Consider the following 20,984-nt stretch of genomic DNA (forward strand, 5'->3'; position numbering starts at 1 on the left):
AGTCTGCTTCTCCTTTGCTAATATAATGTCATCATAACGTGCTCCACACAACTCCTGGCAAAGGCACTCAGCCCACGCTCTGAACTCTGCTGCTGTCTGCTTGAATGAGGTCAATTAGCTGTGAGTGTATGTAAATAGCAGCAGAGAGGAGGTCAGGCTTTGTCCAAAGTGGGGCGACCATAATGGCTTTCTGCATGATATTAGGATAAAGTTAGAGGAATGTGTGTTGAGGTTTACAGAGCTGGTTTTATTGAGCCTCAGATAAACACTGATGAGTTTGTTTTTTCTAAGGCAGATTAAATTAAATACCATCTCAGGTGTAACAGCAGAGGAGCACAATTTTCATGGTATGATTCCAACAACATAATTAATTTGGGATCGTGCCATCTTTGTAGTAACACAGACACATTTCCCATGGCTCAATTATTTTTTGTTATTACAGACACACCTTAACGGGCAAAAAAGGGTGGGGTGAACCAACTCAAATTCAAACCTGCCATGTTCCCACAATCATTTTAGTGTAATTAGTGTCATCAAAACATCTTAAGTCAGATCAAAGTGTATCTTAGCCATCATGTGCTAAAACAATTAACCCTGGACAGTTAGTACATTTATAAATACAGACGCTCCAAGTACGCTCTCTATCATCATTCAACTGGAACATTTCAAACCAATACATTTTGTCTCTGCTTCACATTAAACAGCATTAACAAACAACTTCTTTTTGACATATAACCATAAATAGACTAACATCAACATCCGCTATAATTGGATCCCAATGAGAGGATGTGAACAAAAACACAGAAGTAAACTGTTGCTATGGAGACTCTGACTCCAGAGATGTCCCTCCTTACTGTAGCTCTCCAACAGTGGATGTTATAGACTTTATTTTATATCTCTTACCATCGTCTGCATTTGCTGTGTGGCAAGACAGATGCCTTTTCAGTCGCTAGTTTTTTTTGCATTTTTTACTCCTCCTCTGACTGCAAAATTCTCTAAAGCTTGTATTGTTCACCAATATTAAAGATGAACACACATCTACCTTAACCCCTAACTCAAATAGCATGATTACCTTTCATATTTCAAAGAGTGGCTAAAAGAAATAAGCCTTGATGTCTCATTATAAGTCATAGCTACACCCCTGGGGAACAGGAAGGCATACATCCCTGTCTTAAGGCCCCTGGATTCTTTGATCAAAGTGGAAAAAGGTTAAATATTAATAAAAAGGCTTTGGTTAGTTATATTTTAAAGGACAGGTTATTAGAGCCAATAGGAGGTCCAGCTTTGATTCTGATGAAAACGATTTCATAGTGGGAATCCGTCTGCCTGAAAAATGTACTCATGAGAATTATTATTTTTTTTATTTTCTTGTGAGAGACTATGCATTTGCACAAAAATGTTGATTTAAATTCTTTTCATTTTAACCTAAGGCCTTGAACATACCAGTATATTTACCAGAAGGGTACTTGAATTTCCAACCATTAACAAAGGTGAAAACGAACTACAGGACAAAACTCAGGATGAGCTCCTATGCCATAATCTATTATTTCAACTATAAATTATGTTTTATCCTTAAAAGCAAAGACTAGATAATGTGTCTGGTACAGACTTTGTATCGCTCCTCTTTACCTCTTTCATTTCCTGGGAGATGGCAACAAGGCGTTCGTTCTCAGACTGGGTATTGGTCAGGATGTTGCGCGTCTGCCGCAGCTCATTCTGCAGCTCAAGAACTCTCTGCTCGTAATAGGCCTCCTTAAAAGCTGACTCCTGGATCAGAGACTCCTCCCGGCTTTCCCCATCTGCTGCCACCTTCCTGTGGTTGGTATAAGCTTGTCCAAATGCCTAAAAGAGCAGAAAAGAAGAAAAACAGGGTAGCTGTTTAGAAACTTTAGAGAGACCTCAAGTTATTTGCACAAATGACAATATGAGGCTCAGAAGCTAATGGAAGAAAAATTTTCTTCTGATTCAGCCTCCTTAGCTTGACACTGATCCTGTCTTTAGTAGTTCACTTGAGGACTTTAGAGCCATATCTATCAAAACACCCTGTGGAGATTATCGGTTAGGGTCCATCTGCGCTGCATCAGAGTGTCTTACCCACCAAATCCCCTCCCAGACCTTCCCTTTGCTGCAGGATGCAGCCCTCTCCTGCAGGTGCTCTGCAGGGACTCCACAGATGGAAAAAGCAAACAGACAATGTAGAGCAAATGGACTAGTGTCTAAGTAACCAAGAGGGCTGTTTTCTAACGCTCTAATACAGTAGCTTAGATCAAATGTCAAAAGGCAAAGGACCGTCATGTAATTTCAGATTGACGCATGAAAGAACCTCTTTTATATTATTAATATATTTTTAATGCGTTATCAGCCTGCAGGGCAGGAGCAAACCAGAAAAAGAGGCAGACCTTCATTACAGTAGAAACTAGGTTGGGTCACACACTCCTTTCACCAACTAATCACCTATCTGATACCTGATTTTATCTGTTTTTGGCTGAAAACATTTTTTCAATTTCTCTTTTAGCAGGTGTGTATTCAGTTACATGTAATATGATCTTATTTGCTTGCTGTGGACAGCCACCCCAAATCACTGCATGCGACAGACTGCTTCTAAGCATTAATCCCAGTGATTCCTTCTCCAGGAGCATTTCTAGTTTTATTTGTCCAACTGACCTACTTGCAGAAACATTTCCGCATTGGTAAAAGCAGTTCAATGCAGAACAGCAGATCAGAAAATAAAGTCCTGTGTAACATGATGAACCGATGGCTCACATTTCTACAGAAATTGAACATGGCAGAGCAGATTAAATCAAGCCAGGAATATTTTATCTCTGTTAAGCTTGGCACCATCTACAAGCAAATCCTTATCCACATAGCATCTAGAAGTTAACCATGACTTCAAAATACATTGTTGCAACTTGCTCAAAGAGGTAAATTATTTTTTTTATTATTATTATTTGTCTAGATTGTAATACCAATCTAATAATCTAAAAATTGTCCATTGTCGGTCAGGAGAAAAAACCTCCACATAGACATTCCACATACCATATGGATGAGGTTTATCACAGGTAATAGAACCATTTTATTTGAGTATTCAGTAAAGATTCAGAATAGATCCTCAGACAATTAGTACTTTTAACTGTGGATTAGAGCGTCTCCTAAATCTTTCCCCACTGTGCCAGGCGCCAGCGAAATCCAATCATTAATCAGCAGGAGGCTGTTTTTGATTAAAAAGTTATTAAGGAAACAGGATTGAACCAATCAAAATCAGGGGAATCCCATCATTTCAATCATGGGAGGGGGGGATCTTAGGGGACAATCCGTTCAATCTAAAGAGGGCTATCACTCAAACAAATGCAGCCCCCTGCCCAAACCCTACTGACCCACTGACTTTAATCTCAATTCCCAACATGATGAGTTTAGGTATAGTTTGAGGGCAGGTATACTGATGCATGTAGACAAGCCTACAATGAGCAGCCTGCTGAGTTTACAAAATTTCACCAGATGAATATTGTGTTTGTGTACATTAGTTGTCTGCTCACTGAAGTGTGATTTAAAACAAATCCATGAAAGGTTAAACATCGCCAAGGCCCTTTTTAGTTAGAGTAGAGTTCAAAGGCCAAAGTACAGTGTCAGTACAATCTTAAACCTTATATGACTGACGAGAAGAGCCACAAAACGAGTGAACTCTGATCCTGCTTTAATTTCCTCCACCTTCTCGAACTGGGATATTATGACTTCCTCAAACAATTTCCAACATCAGAAATAAGGATCTGTGCGTCTGGGTTATCCAGAAAAAACTCCTATTTGGGTGAACTGATAGAGACTATAAGGCGGAAGAAGCGTGTTGCTCTTTCTGTGTTTTTAGTTTCGATAAAGCCTGCTTTTGGCTTTGGTTTGTTTTATAGTGTTCGACTTAAAAACAAACAAAACAGAAAAACACAGCAACTTAACAAGTATTGTTATGACCATATTAGATCTAACAAAGGCATGTGCCTAAACACAGCAGGACTCGTGATACTGTTCATCTAATCGGAGCAGGGCCATGGTGTTCAAAAGATAGATCTAATGATTAAAGGGTGATACAAAGCAGGACACTGAGGTTTTGTTCAAGAAGATCTGCTCTGTGTTTATGCCCAACACCTTACATGGAAAAAGGAACGTACTGCAGGATAAACACAGACCACACTGTTTGCTGCTTGTTTTTCCAACACAGAGGCCTTCTGCTTATGATTCACTCGACCTGTGAGGCAAGTACACAGCAGGGGAGAGAGATGGGGGTCTTGCAGGTGAAAGTGAGATCAATAAATCTGTACTTAGCGGCATGCAGGATCTATTTTCGGGCTCGGGTGTTCCTGGATAATATTAAGGTTTTTTTAGCAGTAAGGGAAATTGTAAGGTTATAAAACACTGCAGACTCTGGATTTGGTGAACAAGCGAGAATAGACTTGAAAGCACCTAAGATCCAGTAATGATACATATAATCCAATGTGGTGTGAAATCTGTAAGCAGTCAGAAATGTGAAGAGCTTCAAAAACTGAGAAACAAATCCAAGCAGACCTATGCAAACACTTGGATTACCAAAGATGACTAAAATGTTTGGTCTCAAAACTCTAATGCCACAAATGAATGTTTGTTAGCGTCTTTAGACCAGTGTGTGGGCTGACTCTGCACCTCGATTATGAGTTTCCTCAGCAGAACTCTGGGGCTCTGAGAGCCTGCACTGAATGCTAAATACACTAATGTTTTGTGGTGTCGCCTGGTTCTGTTGCTCATACACAGATGGCTGGAGAGCGGAGGTCAATTTGGGATGCCATAGCAGTGATTCAGCTACCCCAATGGCTGATAGCTGGTTGGGTTCCTATTGTAAGCCACTGCAGAGGAAGAGAGGAGGAACAAGAGGCAAAAAAGGCAAATGCACAAACGGAAAGGAAGCTCCTGCCTCGTGAATCTCAGCTCACGTGGAGTCACACTTTATGATGATAAATACTCAATGCCTTGTTCTTCTCTTGGCTCTAAATTCACAGGCCACTGCAAATCCAGAAAGTTTAACACAAACTGCTCCGAGGTCTGTGTTAGTTCTATATTTAGCTGGCCATGTCTCTAGAGGTAGAGACTTTGTCATTTATATGTCTGGAGTTCAAAAGTTATTGTTTGAGACACATCAAAATGTAAGTTTGATTGCTGATCTGCCGTTTATGGAGAAAGTTTATACGCGTGATTCAGATTTAAGCAAATTGAAAATATTTTTAAGGCCTTCTTTCCCTTAGCAGTTCTTTAAACATGAGAAAAATGTAAATATAATTTACGTTTGCCATGAGTGCAGCTAGCATTACTAAAGAGGCAGGGTCAATGTTTATATTTTCAACAATGTGGAACCTTATATACATTTTTTTTTCAAAAAGATAAAACACAGAAACTTTGTGGCACTCTATTCAAACCTTCCTGTTACCTGCTGAAATACCTGCTCTCACTCACCATATTGGAGCCCAAATAAAAAGCAGATATGTATAGACATCTAAGAAAACATAATATATATTTTTAACTGGAAGGCAGGATCTCTATAATTCCTTTAATTTATTGTTAAAATAACACAATACTGAACATCTATAACTTTTTAGATTTATGTACTTAAAGGGCGCAGTAGAACTACCTGAGTTGTAAGTAATGTTCAAGTATATTAAAATACATACACTACAACCAACAAAATTAGGAAACATTATGCAATTAAAAGATGTTTAAAACAGTATTTGCAGCCATTACTGCAACTGGTTGGTGTTATTGTATGTTGGGTCAGTGTCTGGAAATTGGATTCTGGACCTTTTTAACTAACGAGTCACCAGTCAGAATCCATCAAGATCATTTTCAGCCACCAGTGGACTTATCTGTACTTTTCCACTCTGTTTATTAATGTTTTAATGAATATAAAATATGCAAACCTCCTCTATCAGCTGCCAGTTCTCAGCTTTTACATCACTGCTATTCATTTATTTTACACTCATGGTATATGTGCTATAATAAGAAGCATAGTAGCTAATCATGTATTTCTTTTTAAATTTGAGGATATAGAGAAAAAAACAACACAGATTTAATTTTATCTCTGACAGAAATGCGTAAAGGTTATTTCAACGTTCCACAGCCAGCACAAGCGATCAGAAATCCCAGAAAAACTGTCACCGATCAGACATATCGTATTTTTGACCCTTTTTTTTTTCACTGTGGGGTGAGAGAATGCTAACCAGGGAGGCAGGGATGGTTCCTGGCACACAGCCACTGGTACTCTGCTAAGTGCAGAGCCATTGGGCTATTATTCGCACAGGCCTGGGCAATTTCACAGACTTATCGCATATACACTCACATCCTATTTACAATTCAAGCAGTGCATGCTTGATTCTCCATCACCTGCTGTTTTCATGCTAATGCTTTTACTCAAACCCATCTGTGGAGAATGAGAAGGGGATGAGAGCCCACCACGGCCTCCACCAGCACTGCAAGCACTTCATGCTTTAAATAGAAATAGAATGGGGGTGTGTATGCCGGTGGCAACGATTGCTTAAAAACACAGACAACAAGATGGCAGAGGTCAGAAGAAAAGGTTGAAAAAAATGATTTTGCCAAAAGCAGACAGCAATCTTGAACAACAAGCTTGAAAAACAACCAGGAAGCTGTAGGGGCTGTGCAGAGCTATGGGTAGAAAAAAAGAGAGAAATCTTATGGGAAAGTAGACATACAGTAAAATAAATGCATACCTGCATTAGTGCATTCCCTGTCCTACATGCCGTGCACTAATAACACTCATGAGGCTCATTAGAAAGCCCAAATGAAAGGCAGATCCCCAACCAGAGAAATATAAAAATCAGATAATTGGGCTGCAGGAGCTCAGTGATGCACAGCTGCTACAAAAATTCCCCCTGCTTATAGAAGCCTATAATATTTCAGCACTATTTAATATTTCCAGCAGGAAAGGGAACATCTGATGTTTTATTCAAACCCCAGCAAGGTTGACATTCAGAAGGCAGGATTAGAGATACTGAGTGAAGTGATCCTTTGGTAAGACCAGACATCATGTTCAGCCACAATGCTTTGCTTTTTAATGAAGGCTGGATTGCGGGGAAAATAAATCTTCAAAGATGAACTACCTGCAAGTCCAAGGAAATACTGTCAGTAAAGTGCTGTTCCTCTGTTATTACAGAGTAAAAATAGTCATTAAGGCCACAGCAGTAAGCTAAGGAATCTGTGTCATTTACTCAGCCTTCTAGCTGGTTATTTGTGACTAAAAATCCCTTTGTTGGTGAGATTATATTATGTGTATGTGGACACACAAGAAGCAAAGAGTTTGGTTGACTAGGAAACAAGGAATTTTCTACGTTTCTCTGCTACAACAAAATTGTAAACTGTTTCTTTAATTATTTAACATTAACAATCATTTAATAATAAAAAGGAAGCATCTGTTTATTTCTGAATCTATTGTTCAGCTTCAACTGTATGAAGGAAGAAAAAAAAAAGCCTGCAGGGTCTCAGGAGGGCGGCAAGAATTCAATAGGCTTCCCATTTCACCCGTACGTCGGTGTCAGAGCTGGACTCTGGTTTCTTTATCTCAGGATGCTCTAACAGTACCAGCTTGGAGTATTCACAACCTCAGTCATTTGCAATGCAAAAGGAGCCTTATCTGAGCCTGCCTGTAATCTGCCTGCCTGCCGCTTCCCCTTTCTGCTAGGCAATCTGTCTGGATGAGATCTCCCAGGTCCACGCGCCCGCACCCCAGGGGAGTGGGAGTCGTTATGGTTACAAGGCCAATTACAGTGATAGAGCGTGGGGCGGCCAGTAAAGGCGAAGGCTGTGCAGATGGCTGGTGGTAGCCCTCACCAATACAGCCATTTCTCTCCAATCAGAGATCTGGTTGAACAACTTATACACTGCTCTTTGATTGGTTTAATTATTTCAACCTTTTAATTAGGTAAAAAACAAAAAAATCATTAAATCAGATGGATTTTTTTTTCCTGGATAGGCCTTTAGACTTCTTCCACCAAATGTCTGCTCACTGCTCAAACCCTCACATGCTTTCCTTTTAAAAAGCCTAATACTCTGAAGGACAGAAATGATCAACAAGAACGTAGCTGAAGTCATGTGTATACATAAATATGGATGACGTCTCTGTACATCTTATAGGTTCATTTTTGCCAGACTAGGGGTTTGGTCTGAACGGAGAGAAGTGCAGACTTAATTATAAAGTCCCTTATTATTACATATAAAAAACTAACGCTCTTCTCCCATCCTTTTAAATTTTAAGGTAATTGTGAGGAATTTTTGGATCAATTCTACTAGGGCTGGGCAGTTTCAATATAAATGCAATTTAACAAAACGCCAATTTTAAATTGCAGAGGCACAGATTTTTTATCAGACTATATTTAACAAGAGCAAGAAACTAAATTTCTTTCTTGAGCCCTTTGGGTGGTGGTTAAACGCTTGAAGTGGGTTTTTCTCTGCAAAGAAAGATAGAGAGATTTGCAGATAGCATGCAGATGCATCCATACAAGTAAAAGTAAACACTTTTTCCACACAGTGGTTGCAGTAAGGTCCTGTAACAATGGACACTCAAAGAAAGCCAAAAGCCTATGATTAAACAACTACAAGCTTGGGGTTTGTGAAAATCGAAAGGAAAATTGAAATAAAACGCAATTATTAGTCATGATAAAGGCATCCTTCACTTTTCCATCATCTACATCCCGATAGGTTGTGTTAGAGCCCTGTTCAAACTCAAAACAGCGAGCATACATTTTTGAATTCTCGTGTTCCTGTCATTAGTCAGGTGGCCAAATGTCTCATGTTAATCTGCGGGGAACTAGGCGGCTCAGAGACAGTTTATGCAAGAGCAAAATAAAAAGGTCAGCATAATAAAGGCACCTAACAATCTGTTTCATGCAATTAAACTAGAGATCCAGTTTTTCCCGATCCACTCCGATACCTGGACTGAGTTTATCGGCCAATACTGATCCGATTAAACAATTGAACACATTTTGCAAAGTGAAAGTTTTAGCCTTGACATAATGGTAAAAAAGATAACAAATTAACCTAAATATAAAAGTAAAAGAAAATCCACAAAAAGAAATAAAAGCTCTATGTAAAGTGCACTTGATTAGATCTCTGATATCCTATATCAGATCACAAATATTCGATCCAGCTAATTAGTTCATATTAGAGCTGATATGATCCTGGTAGCGAATTGGTGCATCTCTAAAAAAAACAAAAAAAGTATTACAATCTGCCATTGTACCTGGTAATGCCCTCAGAATCGAGTTCTTCATGCAGCTCAGGCTGCATAAATAACTGTATTGAATTAATTTTCCCAAAATGATTTTTGTCCACGGTTGGATCATTGGCTGAACTCGATTATCCTAAAAACACATTAAAACTCTAACTTTACTTGGCTGCTTTTTACAGCAGTCATCATGACATATAATAATAAATATATATCAAATGAAAATATCCCACTATACCTGTCAGTAACAAAAAACAAACACATTCAATATAGTTAGTTGCAACAACTGCAACAACAGCTGCCTTTTCTCCACTAACAGAATCAAATTTCCACTGAGTTCAGGAATTAGGTTATCAGAAATTTGCATTAGGATTTTATTATTTTCAACACTCAATGCATCCGTTATCTACCTTCCATCTGTGTCAGGTGTGAGATTCCATCCAACAGCATAAATATATTAGTGGTATCCAACTGTGCATTCATGGCAGGTGGATAAAGCTGCAAACAAACACTGCAATGCCAGTGCACACACTGTTACTGTGAAGCTGCTCTAGTTTGCAGCCCTTACTTTGTAGCCAATGCATGGTTAAGGACTCTTGGTCTCTTTAGCGGATTGTTGAATACTTTGTCTTTGTGAAGTAAAAGCAAAGCTAGATAGTCCCAGATTTCAACTCTTTTAGCCAGCTGACAGAGTATCCCTCATTTGTCTCCCATATATACCGTATATAAAAAACAAGCTGGTTCCCACAGGAAGCCCATGCACTCCCTCCCTCCAAACAGATTTCCTCTCTCTATCTGCTTTTCTCAAGGACCCCTGTGAGTTTGGCAAACCTCCAAATCACATTCCCACCTCCTTCACATCTCCAGCTTCAGATTCTAATGTGACATCCAGCTTCCTGCCTCCCTTCTTCCCTCCCATCTACTCCTTCTCTTCTGAAAAGCAAAGCCTTCAATTTTCAGAGTGAGGGCCCAATGAGAGTGAGGTATTGCAAACTGTAATGGGGGAACCAGACCGAGTAGCCTATTTACAAAAGGGGGCCTGGTCCAAGAGCAGAGGGGTGAGGGGGGGAGGTGGCGGAGGAGTAACGAGAGGAAGGAATGTAGAAATGCTGCTGTTCTCTGATTGCACAGTGGTGTTAAAGCAAGACGGAGCCCCAGGGCGATTGGACAGCCCTGGAAATTGGGTTTACTTATGTTTGAATAGATGATCTATTAAAAGCAGGCTGTGCTTCAGAAAAATCAGTGGCTGTTTAATTACTTGACGTGACACGGGAGACATCACTCTGCTAGTCGGAGCATAAAAGCCATGATTGAGCAAGGCTGAACGAGTCCGGGCCAAGCAGGAATGTAATCATATCATCAAAAGGGGAACATCTGTCTTCAGTTGATCTTATTATCTACTGTTTCAAATTAGAGGGCACACCAAGATATGTGGAAGCAGAAAATGCAGACTAAACTCCTGTTTAGTGGTGGGGCCATATGGGTGGAGCATGTTAAAGCCTTCAGATGTGTATATCTGACGGTGGGGTGGGGCACAGGCCATCTGTCTACAAGAGCCAACCCCAAGTTTGTTTCTTTAGGTCATGCACATGGAGCGTGCACTAGCATATCTTAACAGTTCACTGTTCAATTTTAAAATAACCTTCGGCGGCTGCATTCAGCATGGGCCACAGGTTAGATCAGTTCCACAATATTATTATTCTACCTCCATTTAAATAATAAAACCATAATGAGGAGCCTTGCTTAATGAACCAGATGCGGTCACTTCCTTCAATCCACTGAAAAAAATACCCGGAAAGATAAAGGGTCATATTTCATATGCTTCCTCTCGGCTAAAAACAGGATTTTACAAGTAAACAGGATGAAGAGCTGGGGGAAGGGGAGACCAGCTTCCACTTGTTTTCAATAGCAGGAAGAAAAAAGATTTGATGGAGACCTTGAGATTGAGATAAGATTGAATCAAACAAGGCTGGAAACAATCACTGAAGGTCCCCTACATGTTCCTCATGAGGGAACATTCTGCCAATCATGCTGCTTTGAATCTGCAGCGAAGAAGATAAAGTCTGTTGGAGACCTCAGACAAACAAAAAAAAAATCCTGTGGGCTTTATCTAGAGGAGGATGAAGGCAGGATTCCTAACAAACAGAATCACCAACCAACCCACATCTCATTATTTAAGCCTTTTATTTTAAACAGTGACTGAAATAAGCATTTCTTTATTGTTTAGAAATGTAATCATATAATATACTTTTCAGTAAATATCATTATAATTAAGGGTTATTTTATAGCATGAAATTTCATACCACCTATTTGGCATTAATGTAAAGGTAAAACAATAAGAGGAACAAAGAGAAGATCAGGGTTATTAGCTGGTGAAATTATAATCGGATGTACAAAAGACAGCGAGACACTGATGCTTATGGGAGACTAAGGATAAGTAAGTATTGTGTTCAGTGACACTTCCTTCTTTGTCAGATTACAGTTTAGAAGAAGGAAAACAAGAGACTGACCTTTGTCTGAGTGGACCGTGGTGTATTGTGTAAGGCATAGTCACTGCCATGACCTCATCCGCTGCTTTTAGCCTGGATTCCTGCCTTATCCGCTCCTAGTCTTCAGTAAATGGATTATAGTAACAGAATCACGACCCCGCAGGCCTTCAACAAAGCTTCTCTACAATACATGAACAATCGACTTTATAGAAATAGAATCTGACTACTTTATGTTCTTTGCATACTTTGGCATATCTGTATGGTAGCAAAAAGAGACTTCCTTGCAGTTTGATGTTAGCTTGATGAACTTTTCAAAAAAATGTTGCAAGATATTTTTGCAGAAGTAAAAGTTCAGAGCGGGAACCAGAATGAAAATAAATAAATCACAGCTTGAAGACTTCATGTGACTTGGACTTTTTTATCATGATGTAACAGAGGTTTGGACTATGGTTTATATCTCTGAACTCTTGTCATTATCAGTGTATGCAGCACGTAATCAGTGCAATTGTACTATTAATGGACCTTTTACACCAAGTCTTTGGAATGCGGTTAAATGTAACAGTCCAGTTTCTCAAGTAGAAAAAGAAGATTAAAAATGTCTTATGAACATACATGGAGTAGTGAAGAGGTGCTGCTGTACAGCAACATTTAAACCGCAAAGCAGCAACAGAAACCCCATGAGACAGACTTCTTTCTTCTAACATTTTTATTTTTCTCAATCACCACCAAATCTTTTCAAAAAATCCATTCCATCTGCATGATGATGTTTGGCCCACTCTTAAAACCTCTGTGCGAAAGCAAACCTGGCAGCAGAAGGAGTGAATTTTCTCACTTTCACAAGGAACCAATGCCTGGACCAGACCAGCAGTGTGAATGCACCCTTAGATTTAGATGCTTCTAATACTACCATAAGAAAACAGCTATCTCTGGCATAACTTGTTACTTTAACTACCATTTATTCTTTTGGCACATAAGAAAAATACTCAAACTTTATTTTGGCTGAGAGAAAGATCCACTGAAGAAAAGAACGGTTATTGTGTTTATTTTCCCATTGCTTTTTACCCAAGACTAATTGATCCTCTACATATATTACTCAAAGCAGATCTAAAGAGGCATTCACTAAGGTATGGAGCACACCGGCTTCCATAAACAAAGTTTTCAGCGTAAACTTGACCTTAGTTTGAACTGGATGTTTGCTGGTGGTATTCTGTTTATTAGATGAGCTTTTAAAATCATTCTGGATTATGGCTGGACCATTACACCTAAACTAAGTGGAGTAAATCTTTCATCGCTCTATGACACCATATGTCTATAAAAGTGGAATGTGAGGATAAGCCCCAAGGACGCAGAGGAAATTATTTTTTAAGATAAAGTGTTTTTTTTTTTACTGAGACTGCACAGATTATTGTGGTTACCACTGCAGTAGGGTAATGGATCAGAAGTGGGAGACTGGAGCCCCTATAAGCATTATGTCAAAAAGCAACTAGCTGTATCTGGCTATAGAGGCTGCTAATAAGTGTGGTTGGGCCTGGCAGACTCCCAGATTGCAGTAAGCCCTGCACATAGCGGCTGGGATTCATCCTCTTATGTCCAGAGGGTAGGGGATTTGGGACTTTATTTAGGGCCATTTAGAAAAGATTACCCCTTAACTGCAGCCTTTCTCTCTGGAAAAATAAAATCATGCATACAAGACAAGATCAGGCAGCCAGAAACAATGGTGGAAGCATCGGTCTGGATACAGAAGCACGACTGGGAACAGAGAAAAAGCTGATAGTCCGTCAGGAGAAAGAAGTAAAAGAGAAAACCAAAAACAGAGTTGTCGAGCATTGTTTGTTGTTACAGTTCCACAAAAGGAGAGTGACTTTATTTAAACTTCAAATATAGTCCAGATGGTTTTCTTTCCTTCTTGCATTTTCCGCTGACATCCAATCACCCTACAACCCATTCAACATCACAGACAGACCTCAGAGTCAGCTGTCTTTGTTAGGGATTCTTACCCTTTAATGGTTTCCCATTTCAAAAGGGACTGTAAAGCAGACAAACCTTTCAAATATAGCCACAATGGAACAACTCTCTCAATATTCCTTTTGTCACATATGGTCCTCTCCTCCCATTTACCCATCTCTACATCTGTGACACTGGGGACCAGTTAGCACCAATGGGCTACAGGCAAAGAGACAAAAAGGCTGTGGGCCTGTCTTGGCTTCATGATACTTAGTGTTTGTCTGGTTGAACCCAACAATGCATCGCACAGCTGCTGCTTTACTGACTGGACAACAGAAATGAAGGGGAGGTTAGAAGAAAAGAGAGACTGACTGTTTGGGTCTCGGGTACATGACGATGTACAAGCAAAGTGAAAGCTTTTGTTTAAGTTGGACTCTGTAGGCTGAATGGAACCAGGAGGAGAGAAATGAGAAGAAATGAGCAAAAAAAAAAAAAAACAAGACTGAGGCACATATAATAGCCCTTTGTCTTTATGTGAAGATGATGTCTTTGGGACCGCAGTGTTTATCTGATGAGATTCCGAACTGACGACATCAGCTTAAGAAAAGCTTAGATCCTCAGAGCAGAGGACAAAAACATCCCCACTTCATTACCCCTACACAACCTCTTAACTAGCTGTTAACCTGTACCAATGCAGCATTTTGATTATTACAGTTTGCATTTTGGGAAAAGTTTGATATTTACCCTTTCTTCTTCTTAAAAGACATTTAGCAGTTCTATCTAAGCCAGGCATACACTGTATGATTTTTGTTCTTTTCAGGCTGATTCTCCAGTCGTGCTAGAATTTTTTGGATCGGTCCAAGTTTCAGCCTCATCCAGCGTCGTGTAGTATACAAGGGGAATTGAGAGGCAATCAGCCTCTCGCGACCACCTCCCGATCAGGAATTATAACGTCAGGAGAAAATCAAATATTTTGCAAAATCTGTTGAAGCAGAGCTACAAGAATCTATAAGCCGATTTAAGAGGAACCTCATGCACTGTACATGTGCAAAAAAAAAAAGAAAAGGAGTTCTTCTTCCAGACTGACCACTCCAACCAGCAGCATCTCTGGTGCAGAGTCCGACTTGTGGTTTTTTGATGTGCAGAGTGAGCAGTTAGATCGCATCAGAGTGTCGAGCCTCACAATGTAAGAACATGCATCACGAGCTGGGAACTTTTAAACTTTGCGGTTTCGTCATACAGTTTGAGCTGTAGCTGAGTACAACGATTGAAAATATCGTACAGTGTATGCCCAGTTTTAGGGATTTGGGGCATTTTAACTCTTGTTTGCTTTGATCTAAACCAGTCTTGTGTGTTTTGATGCGTTCTTCCTCAGGAACAGGAAGAGATAAATCTCTGTTCCTGCTTAAAGTCTTCTGCAGATTCTAACCAGTTTTTTCCCCAAAAAAACTATCTGGTACATGTTCTCTAAATCTTCCTACCAACTACAACCAGGTTCTGCATCCCTGCTAACAACACAAAAAAAGTATCCCCACAGCATGATTCTGCCATCACCGTGCTTCATTGTGGGGATGGTGTGTTCAGACTGATGTGGAGAGTTAACTTTTCTATCTAAGTGTTTTGCCTGAATAATCTGTTAAATGCTCTCCTTGCCTCTCAGTTCAGTGAAACGGTGAACAGGAGAGTTTCAAAGCTTGGTTCAGGGGTGCTGGCGATGCTGTGTTTATGTTTCGGTTTCTGTGCTTTTTATGTAAAGATATAATAGAAAATAGGGCTAAATAAAATACCAATGCATATCACACTATTCAGATTTGACTTTAAAGAAATATTGAAAACATTACATGAGTATGAAACTATTAGAAAGCAGAGAAAAGTCTTAGGTTTTTCACAGTCTATGCCTTCAAACAGAGCACAGAATCATAATGAGCATCAGGCAGCAGGGGGGGGATCTCTCTGTCAGAATGCTGCAGTGGGTCTGCACTACAGAGCCACAGGCGGTGGCATGACATGCAGCCACACAACTGCACTGCTCTAAATAAAGTAGAAAGCAAAGGACGGACTAGTGGATTCCAAGCAAGAAGCAGCATTTTACTAATGTATGCAAATAATCCAGAAGCAAATAATAGACCATGTTACAGGGAAAAACAGACAAAATCATAAAAAATATTCAGAAAAGCTTAAATAAAAGTCAACCTAATACGGTACATCTACACTAATGGTGTTACTTCAGAATGTAGCTAGAAACACAGCAGCACCTGCTGAAGAGGCATAACTGCTTCTGGAAGCAAACCATGGAGGATAGCTGTTACTAAGCAACAGCAAAGCACAGCATTCCTCCATCTTCCTGCCTCTAGAGCAGCAAGGAGGGGGGCAGGGGGGGCGTGGTATGGAAGTACAAGTGGAATTTGGCCAAGAGGCTGAAAACTGGCTATTCATTCGTAGTTTGCTCACTGTCCTATTGATTTCTTGCCATTTCTCTCTACGAGAAAGCAGAGAGGTATGTTGGTATTTCTAAACAGTATGGAGAGTCCTTAATGATTTACTTTGTGAGCCAAAGTTTACAGTTTCTCCATGGGATCGGGTGTTAAGCAACTCATTGAGTATTCCTTTGAAAAGGAGGGGTTTGTTCCCAATATTGTGCGTGAGTAAAGGTCATGTGTGCACACAGCAAAGCACGACGTTTACACCTGGCTGAAGGTTTTACTATCCAGGGTGCTTTTGTCACAGCTGCAGAAAGAGAGCATCACATTGGAGAATGTAAAGTGGCTGGGAGGATGAGGCTGTTTTAAGCTTTCACCAAAATCTGAAATCGGAAGATATAGTTCAACTTCCTGTTTTTATTTGGGGGGGATTTTTGTGCTTCCAGTGTGATAACATCATTTTCTGCCCTTCATGGTTGAACTTAACCAGGATAAGGCATCAAAGAGTTGAGCTCCTGCAAGTTAAAATCAGATCTCCACCCAGCACAACCCCACCCAAAGGCAAAAGATAGAAAATCTCTGCCAGGGCTCTTGGCAAACGACTGAATTTTATAAACCACATAGACAGACGGATGGCGGATGGATGGATACTTTAGATTGTTCATGATATTTTCATGACGCGTTTTGCAGAAAAAAGGAAATAATCTAATTAAAACAGTCATGGTTAAACTCTTCAGACTGCCTCTGAGCAGGTTTCTCTATCCCAAGCTTTTCACTGTAGCTCTTCTGTAACAGAGGGAGGCATTTATGCCAAGAAAAAACTTGGGAAAGTTGTGCTGCAGCAGCTGAAATAGTAAAAAAAAAACCCACATCCTCCAGAGAGAGGGCCAGCGGAAGACTGAGAACAGCAGCTGGAAAACAGTCCTAAGAGGAGATGAGCAGATTTCTGGCAAAAAAAAGTAAGACGGTGAAGTAAGCTTTAACTTCAGCCATCGTAAGGACACAGGGGGAATGAGCACATCAGACGAGGATATGAGCAACCATGAGTTACCCAGTGGTTTCAAATCTGGAATCTGCTTTTTTTTTTTTGGTTTTCTTTTTTTCTTCGTGTGCTGTGAGAAGAGATCCACAGCACACTTCTTCCCATCTGAATAACAACCCAGTGACAAATCGCTGCTGGAAGAAGAAAACTAGAAGCAGCATGATTCGACAGAGGAAAATAAGTAAAGCTATTGTCCAGGAAAAAAACAGACACATCCTTTATCTGACTCCTCAGGCCCTTATTAACCAGGCCGCTCAACATTCTTTCCATTCCCTAAGGGTCGTAACTCTGCTGGCGTCAGCTGTTGGCCGTTCACTTCTAAGCGGGAAGGTTCAAAATTCAAACATGCTCCCGCCTTTCTCAACGGAACCAGAATTTCTTGTTTCCAAAGCCCCAGCAAGCTCAGAAGACTGTCTAACTGACATTTTAAGACAGATCTAACATCCACAACCTTGAAATTCAAATTAAAGTGAGTAATGCAAACCCTCTAGCAGTGGCTACAGTGATAAATCTAGATAACAACATTTTATGACATTGAAGTAGAGATTAACATGATTTCAATCCATTTACCTAGAACAGAAAAATAGAAATCATCCCAATCGCTAGTAAAACATATTTCTTATACTTTTAATTATTTCATATTAAAATAAACATGTTTGTTTAAACTCGGATCTAGAAATTTATGTATAAAATACACTACTAAATCAATTAATAGGTTTCAGTTGCCCATTATGCAGCAGAGAGCAAGAAAATATTTCAGAGCAACCAAATTTGACAGCTGCCTAAAAATGCATGGCTCTTCTTTAAGCCATCTGACTGGAAGTGTGCAGCAACATATAAAGTCCCTGTTCAATGCAGTGATTAATAATAATAATAAAGAATTCAGGTTTCCCAGGGAATTATTCAGCATAAAAGGAGGAGAAAATGAGCTGCAGGTTCTTTTATGGAGACAGAGCTCTACATTCAGCAGAAAACATAAAAAACAAAATGTTTTTAATGCATTAAATCAAACACCGCATCCAACTGATTGGTGCATATACTCCTCTGAAGCTGTTAAACATCTTTATACCAGTAACCTGCCCACGCCTTGCACAGAACTCTGCCCATTTTATTGATTCCACCTCAACACTTGGCAAATCTTCTCATGATGATTAAAGAGCAGACTGTAGGAACATAGAAGGCTTATCTGCAAGCCAGAACTGAAATCAAGGAGCTGCATCAATAAATAAAGGTGGCAGTGCAGTGGGGACTCCCTGAACATGGAGGGGGAGGGTGGAAGCATCCCTGCCTCCTCATGCAGTCTTGACCTTGCAGAATGATTTTCATGTAAATTTAAAAATGAACTGTATCCCTCTATCACACACCTATATATATGTAATGAAGCTGCCATAATATATTAAGAGGGGATCAGGGCTATTTTCTACCTCTTTCAGTAGGTCCATCTCCTGTCTGACAGCCTCATACTCCATCTCCAGGTCGTCGTACTGCTGCTTGAGCTGCTGCTTCTCCTCCAGCACCGCCAGCCCGTACTCCGCCGCCTGGATCTTCTCGCTGGTGGTCTCGCTCAGTTCCCGGGAAAGACGCTCGACCTCGGCCCGCAGCCACTCCGGCCCGGCCTCCAGCAGCGTGGCTGCGGGGTATCCCTGCTCCTCTGCGGACATCATATCTACAGCTGAGCTGCGAACAGAAGACGTAGGGCCGGTGTAACCTTGAAGAAAGAAGCAGCGCCGGCTCAAATTCGTCTGTTTTTAGATTGCATGGTTATAGTTTGGCTTCTTTGGTCATGTAGTTTCTTTGTTTTGTTTTCTTATGCCTTTTTTTCTTCTGTTATCTCTTATAGACGCTCCATCATCGTTGCTCCGAGGCTTCTTTCGCCTCTCCACCGGCTTGTCAGAGTGATTGAGCCGGGGACTGAGTCAGAGGATCAATTGCCAGCACGGAGCCGGAAGAATACTAAAGTGTTTCCTCTTTTCAAAATAAGAGCATGTTTGGCAAAGAGACTGAATTTTAGTAAATAGATATGAAAGAAATGAGACAAAAATAACCATCTAAAATGTGATTGGCAATTGGTTAAAACCTTTACAAACAGAAATATTATTTATAAAGTGGTTTAGAATGACCTTAAATACATGACATTTTTAATTACAATCTTTAACTTTAAACAGAATTTAACACTGGAATACAATGAGGGTTTTTATGCATCCATGTTATACATTGAATTGTTAAATAAAAAATAGATAAATAGTATAATAGTAATAATAAATAAATTGTTTCCATTTTAAAATCTAAAGTGTAGAGAACAGCAATTGTTGAGTTTGGTTTACAGACAATTTCCTGATTCACATATTTTATATAAGATAACTGACCATTTTTTATTAGTTTTTTTCTTTCATTTTTCATGGCTTGGACAACATGAAAAACAATATGCAGTTTATAAATGTTTTAAATCAGGTTGGGTCTGGAGTAGCTAATCCGTGACCTCTGACAGAGACCATCTCCTTCAGCTTCAAGTCCTGCAAATGAATCCACTCAGACAGCAGAATAGACGGATCAGTGCAAATATTAGCTACATTTAATATTATGAATTCATATCCTCAAATGGTGCAAAAGTGGTGGCAAGAAAACACCTCCTGGCCTCAAAATACTTATTCTAAAATAAGAGCACAACTTCAGTTTTAGCTTCTTTTTCTTTTCTTTTTTTTCAAAACTCATTGAACTGTCAATATTAAAACCAAAATCCAGAGCTGGGCAGAGTACCACAAATTTTACTTATGTGAAATGAGCACTACTTAATATATTTTTACTCAAGTAAAAGTAGCCTTTGAAGAAGTTACTCAAGTAAGAGTAACTAAAAAGTAAATAGGCTACTAGTAACTGACTACTATTTACTACCAATTATCAATACAACTGATTTCAAATATTTTAGTTATAAAAATGTAAAAATCAATAGTTATAGTAACCCCTTGCGACCCCAACTGGGATTAAACATGAGGGAAATTGGATAGATGGATAGTTACAGTATGTAGTATAGGTGAAACTACAGTACAGTTATCACTGTATTATCACTCAACCTCCAAATGGCACAGTAGACTCAGCTGATGGAAAATAAAATTTAACCAATAAGCCTGGAGTACACAAAAGAAGAAAGTGTCTCTCATGCAAGGTTGTAACTTTGTAATGAAAGTTGGTGGGGACAATCTAAGGATGGCGGCTGATCGACCTACAGTTACTCCACACAAACGCTTTCAATAGGGTTTGTATTTTCCAAAAATGAGCTCAAACATATATTTATTGAATGCTTTCCTATTGTTGAGAACACAAAATAACCAAAATACACTGATATTTATAGGTGGTTAGACATTAATGTATATAAAAAAGAATGAATAAAAGCCGATTCCGATGCCAACAGTAACACATCAGGCCTCCCTAGTATGCAAACAATTTCAGTTTCATTCATCCATCAATCCATCCAGAAAAATGTGGATGTATTGATGGATGTTTTTCCTTTCAGCTACATCAGTGATTATCTTCTTTCAAAAGCAGCAAAATCAAATTTATAAAATTTTGTCCCACATATTGCTGAGAGCCAAAGTCTATGTATTTAATTTTTTTTTTTAACTTTTTAAAAAAAAAAACATCTTTGCTTTATTTTGAAATCGACGATTCTCTCTTTCCGACATTTCCGTTAGCTTGTTGACAACTTACCAAAATGAGACGTCACCCACGCAATCAGCTGGAAAAGAGTCCACCCACCCCACACCTCTTTGCAAGGCTTCTCGGGAATTGTAGTTCTTATGCCTGTTAAAGTGACTCGCATGTCACCCGTATGGACTCACTTC

General features: G+C 39.6%; 1 protein-coding gene across 3 annotated transcripts in view; it reads right to left on the bottom strand.

Annotated features, from left to right (window-relative positions):
- LOC107088150 (protein bicaudal D homolog 2-like) overlaps positions 1-19,036 on the bottom strand; it is a 42,226-nt gene extending 23,190 nt beyond the window's left edge. For all 3 annotated transcript variants that reach the window (XR_001481369.1, XM_015380131.1, XM_015380130.1), the window contains exons 1-2: positions 18,570-19,036; positions 1,630-1,842 (exon numbers count right to left, since the gene is read on the bottom strand). Coding sequence is in view for 2 of the 3 variants with exons in the window: in XM_015380131.1 (XP_015235617.1) it covers positions 1,630-1,842; positions 18,570-18,809 (453 nt within the window). In the remaining variant the exon portion in view is untranslated. The remainder of the gene's footprint in view (positions 1-1,629; positions 1,843-18,569) is intronic.
- Between the last annotated feature and the right edge of the window lie 1,948 nt (positions 19,037-20,984).

The sequence above is a fragment of the Cyprinodon variegatus genome, unplaced genomic scaffold (assembly GCF_000732505.1).
Source record: "Cyprinodon variegatus isolate N-32 unplaced genomic scaffold, C_variegatus-1.0 Scaffold208, whole genome shotgun sequence".
Taxonomy (NCBI): Eukaryota; Metazoa; Chordata; class Actinopteri; order Cyprinodontiformes; family Cyprinodontidae; genus Cyprinodon; species Cyprinodon variegatus.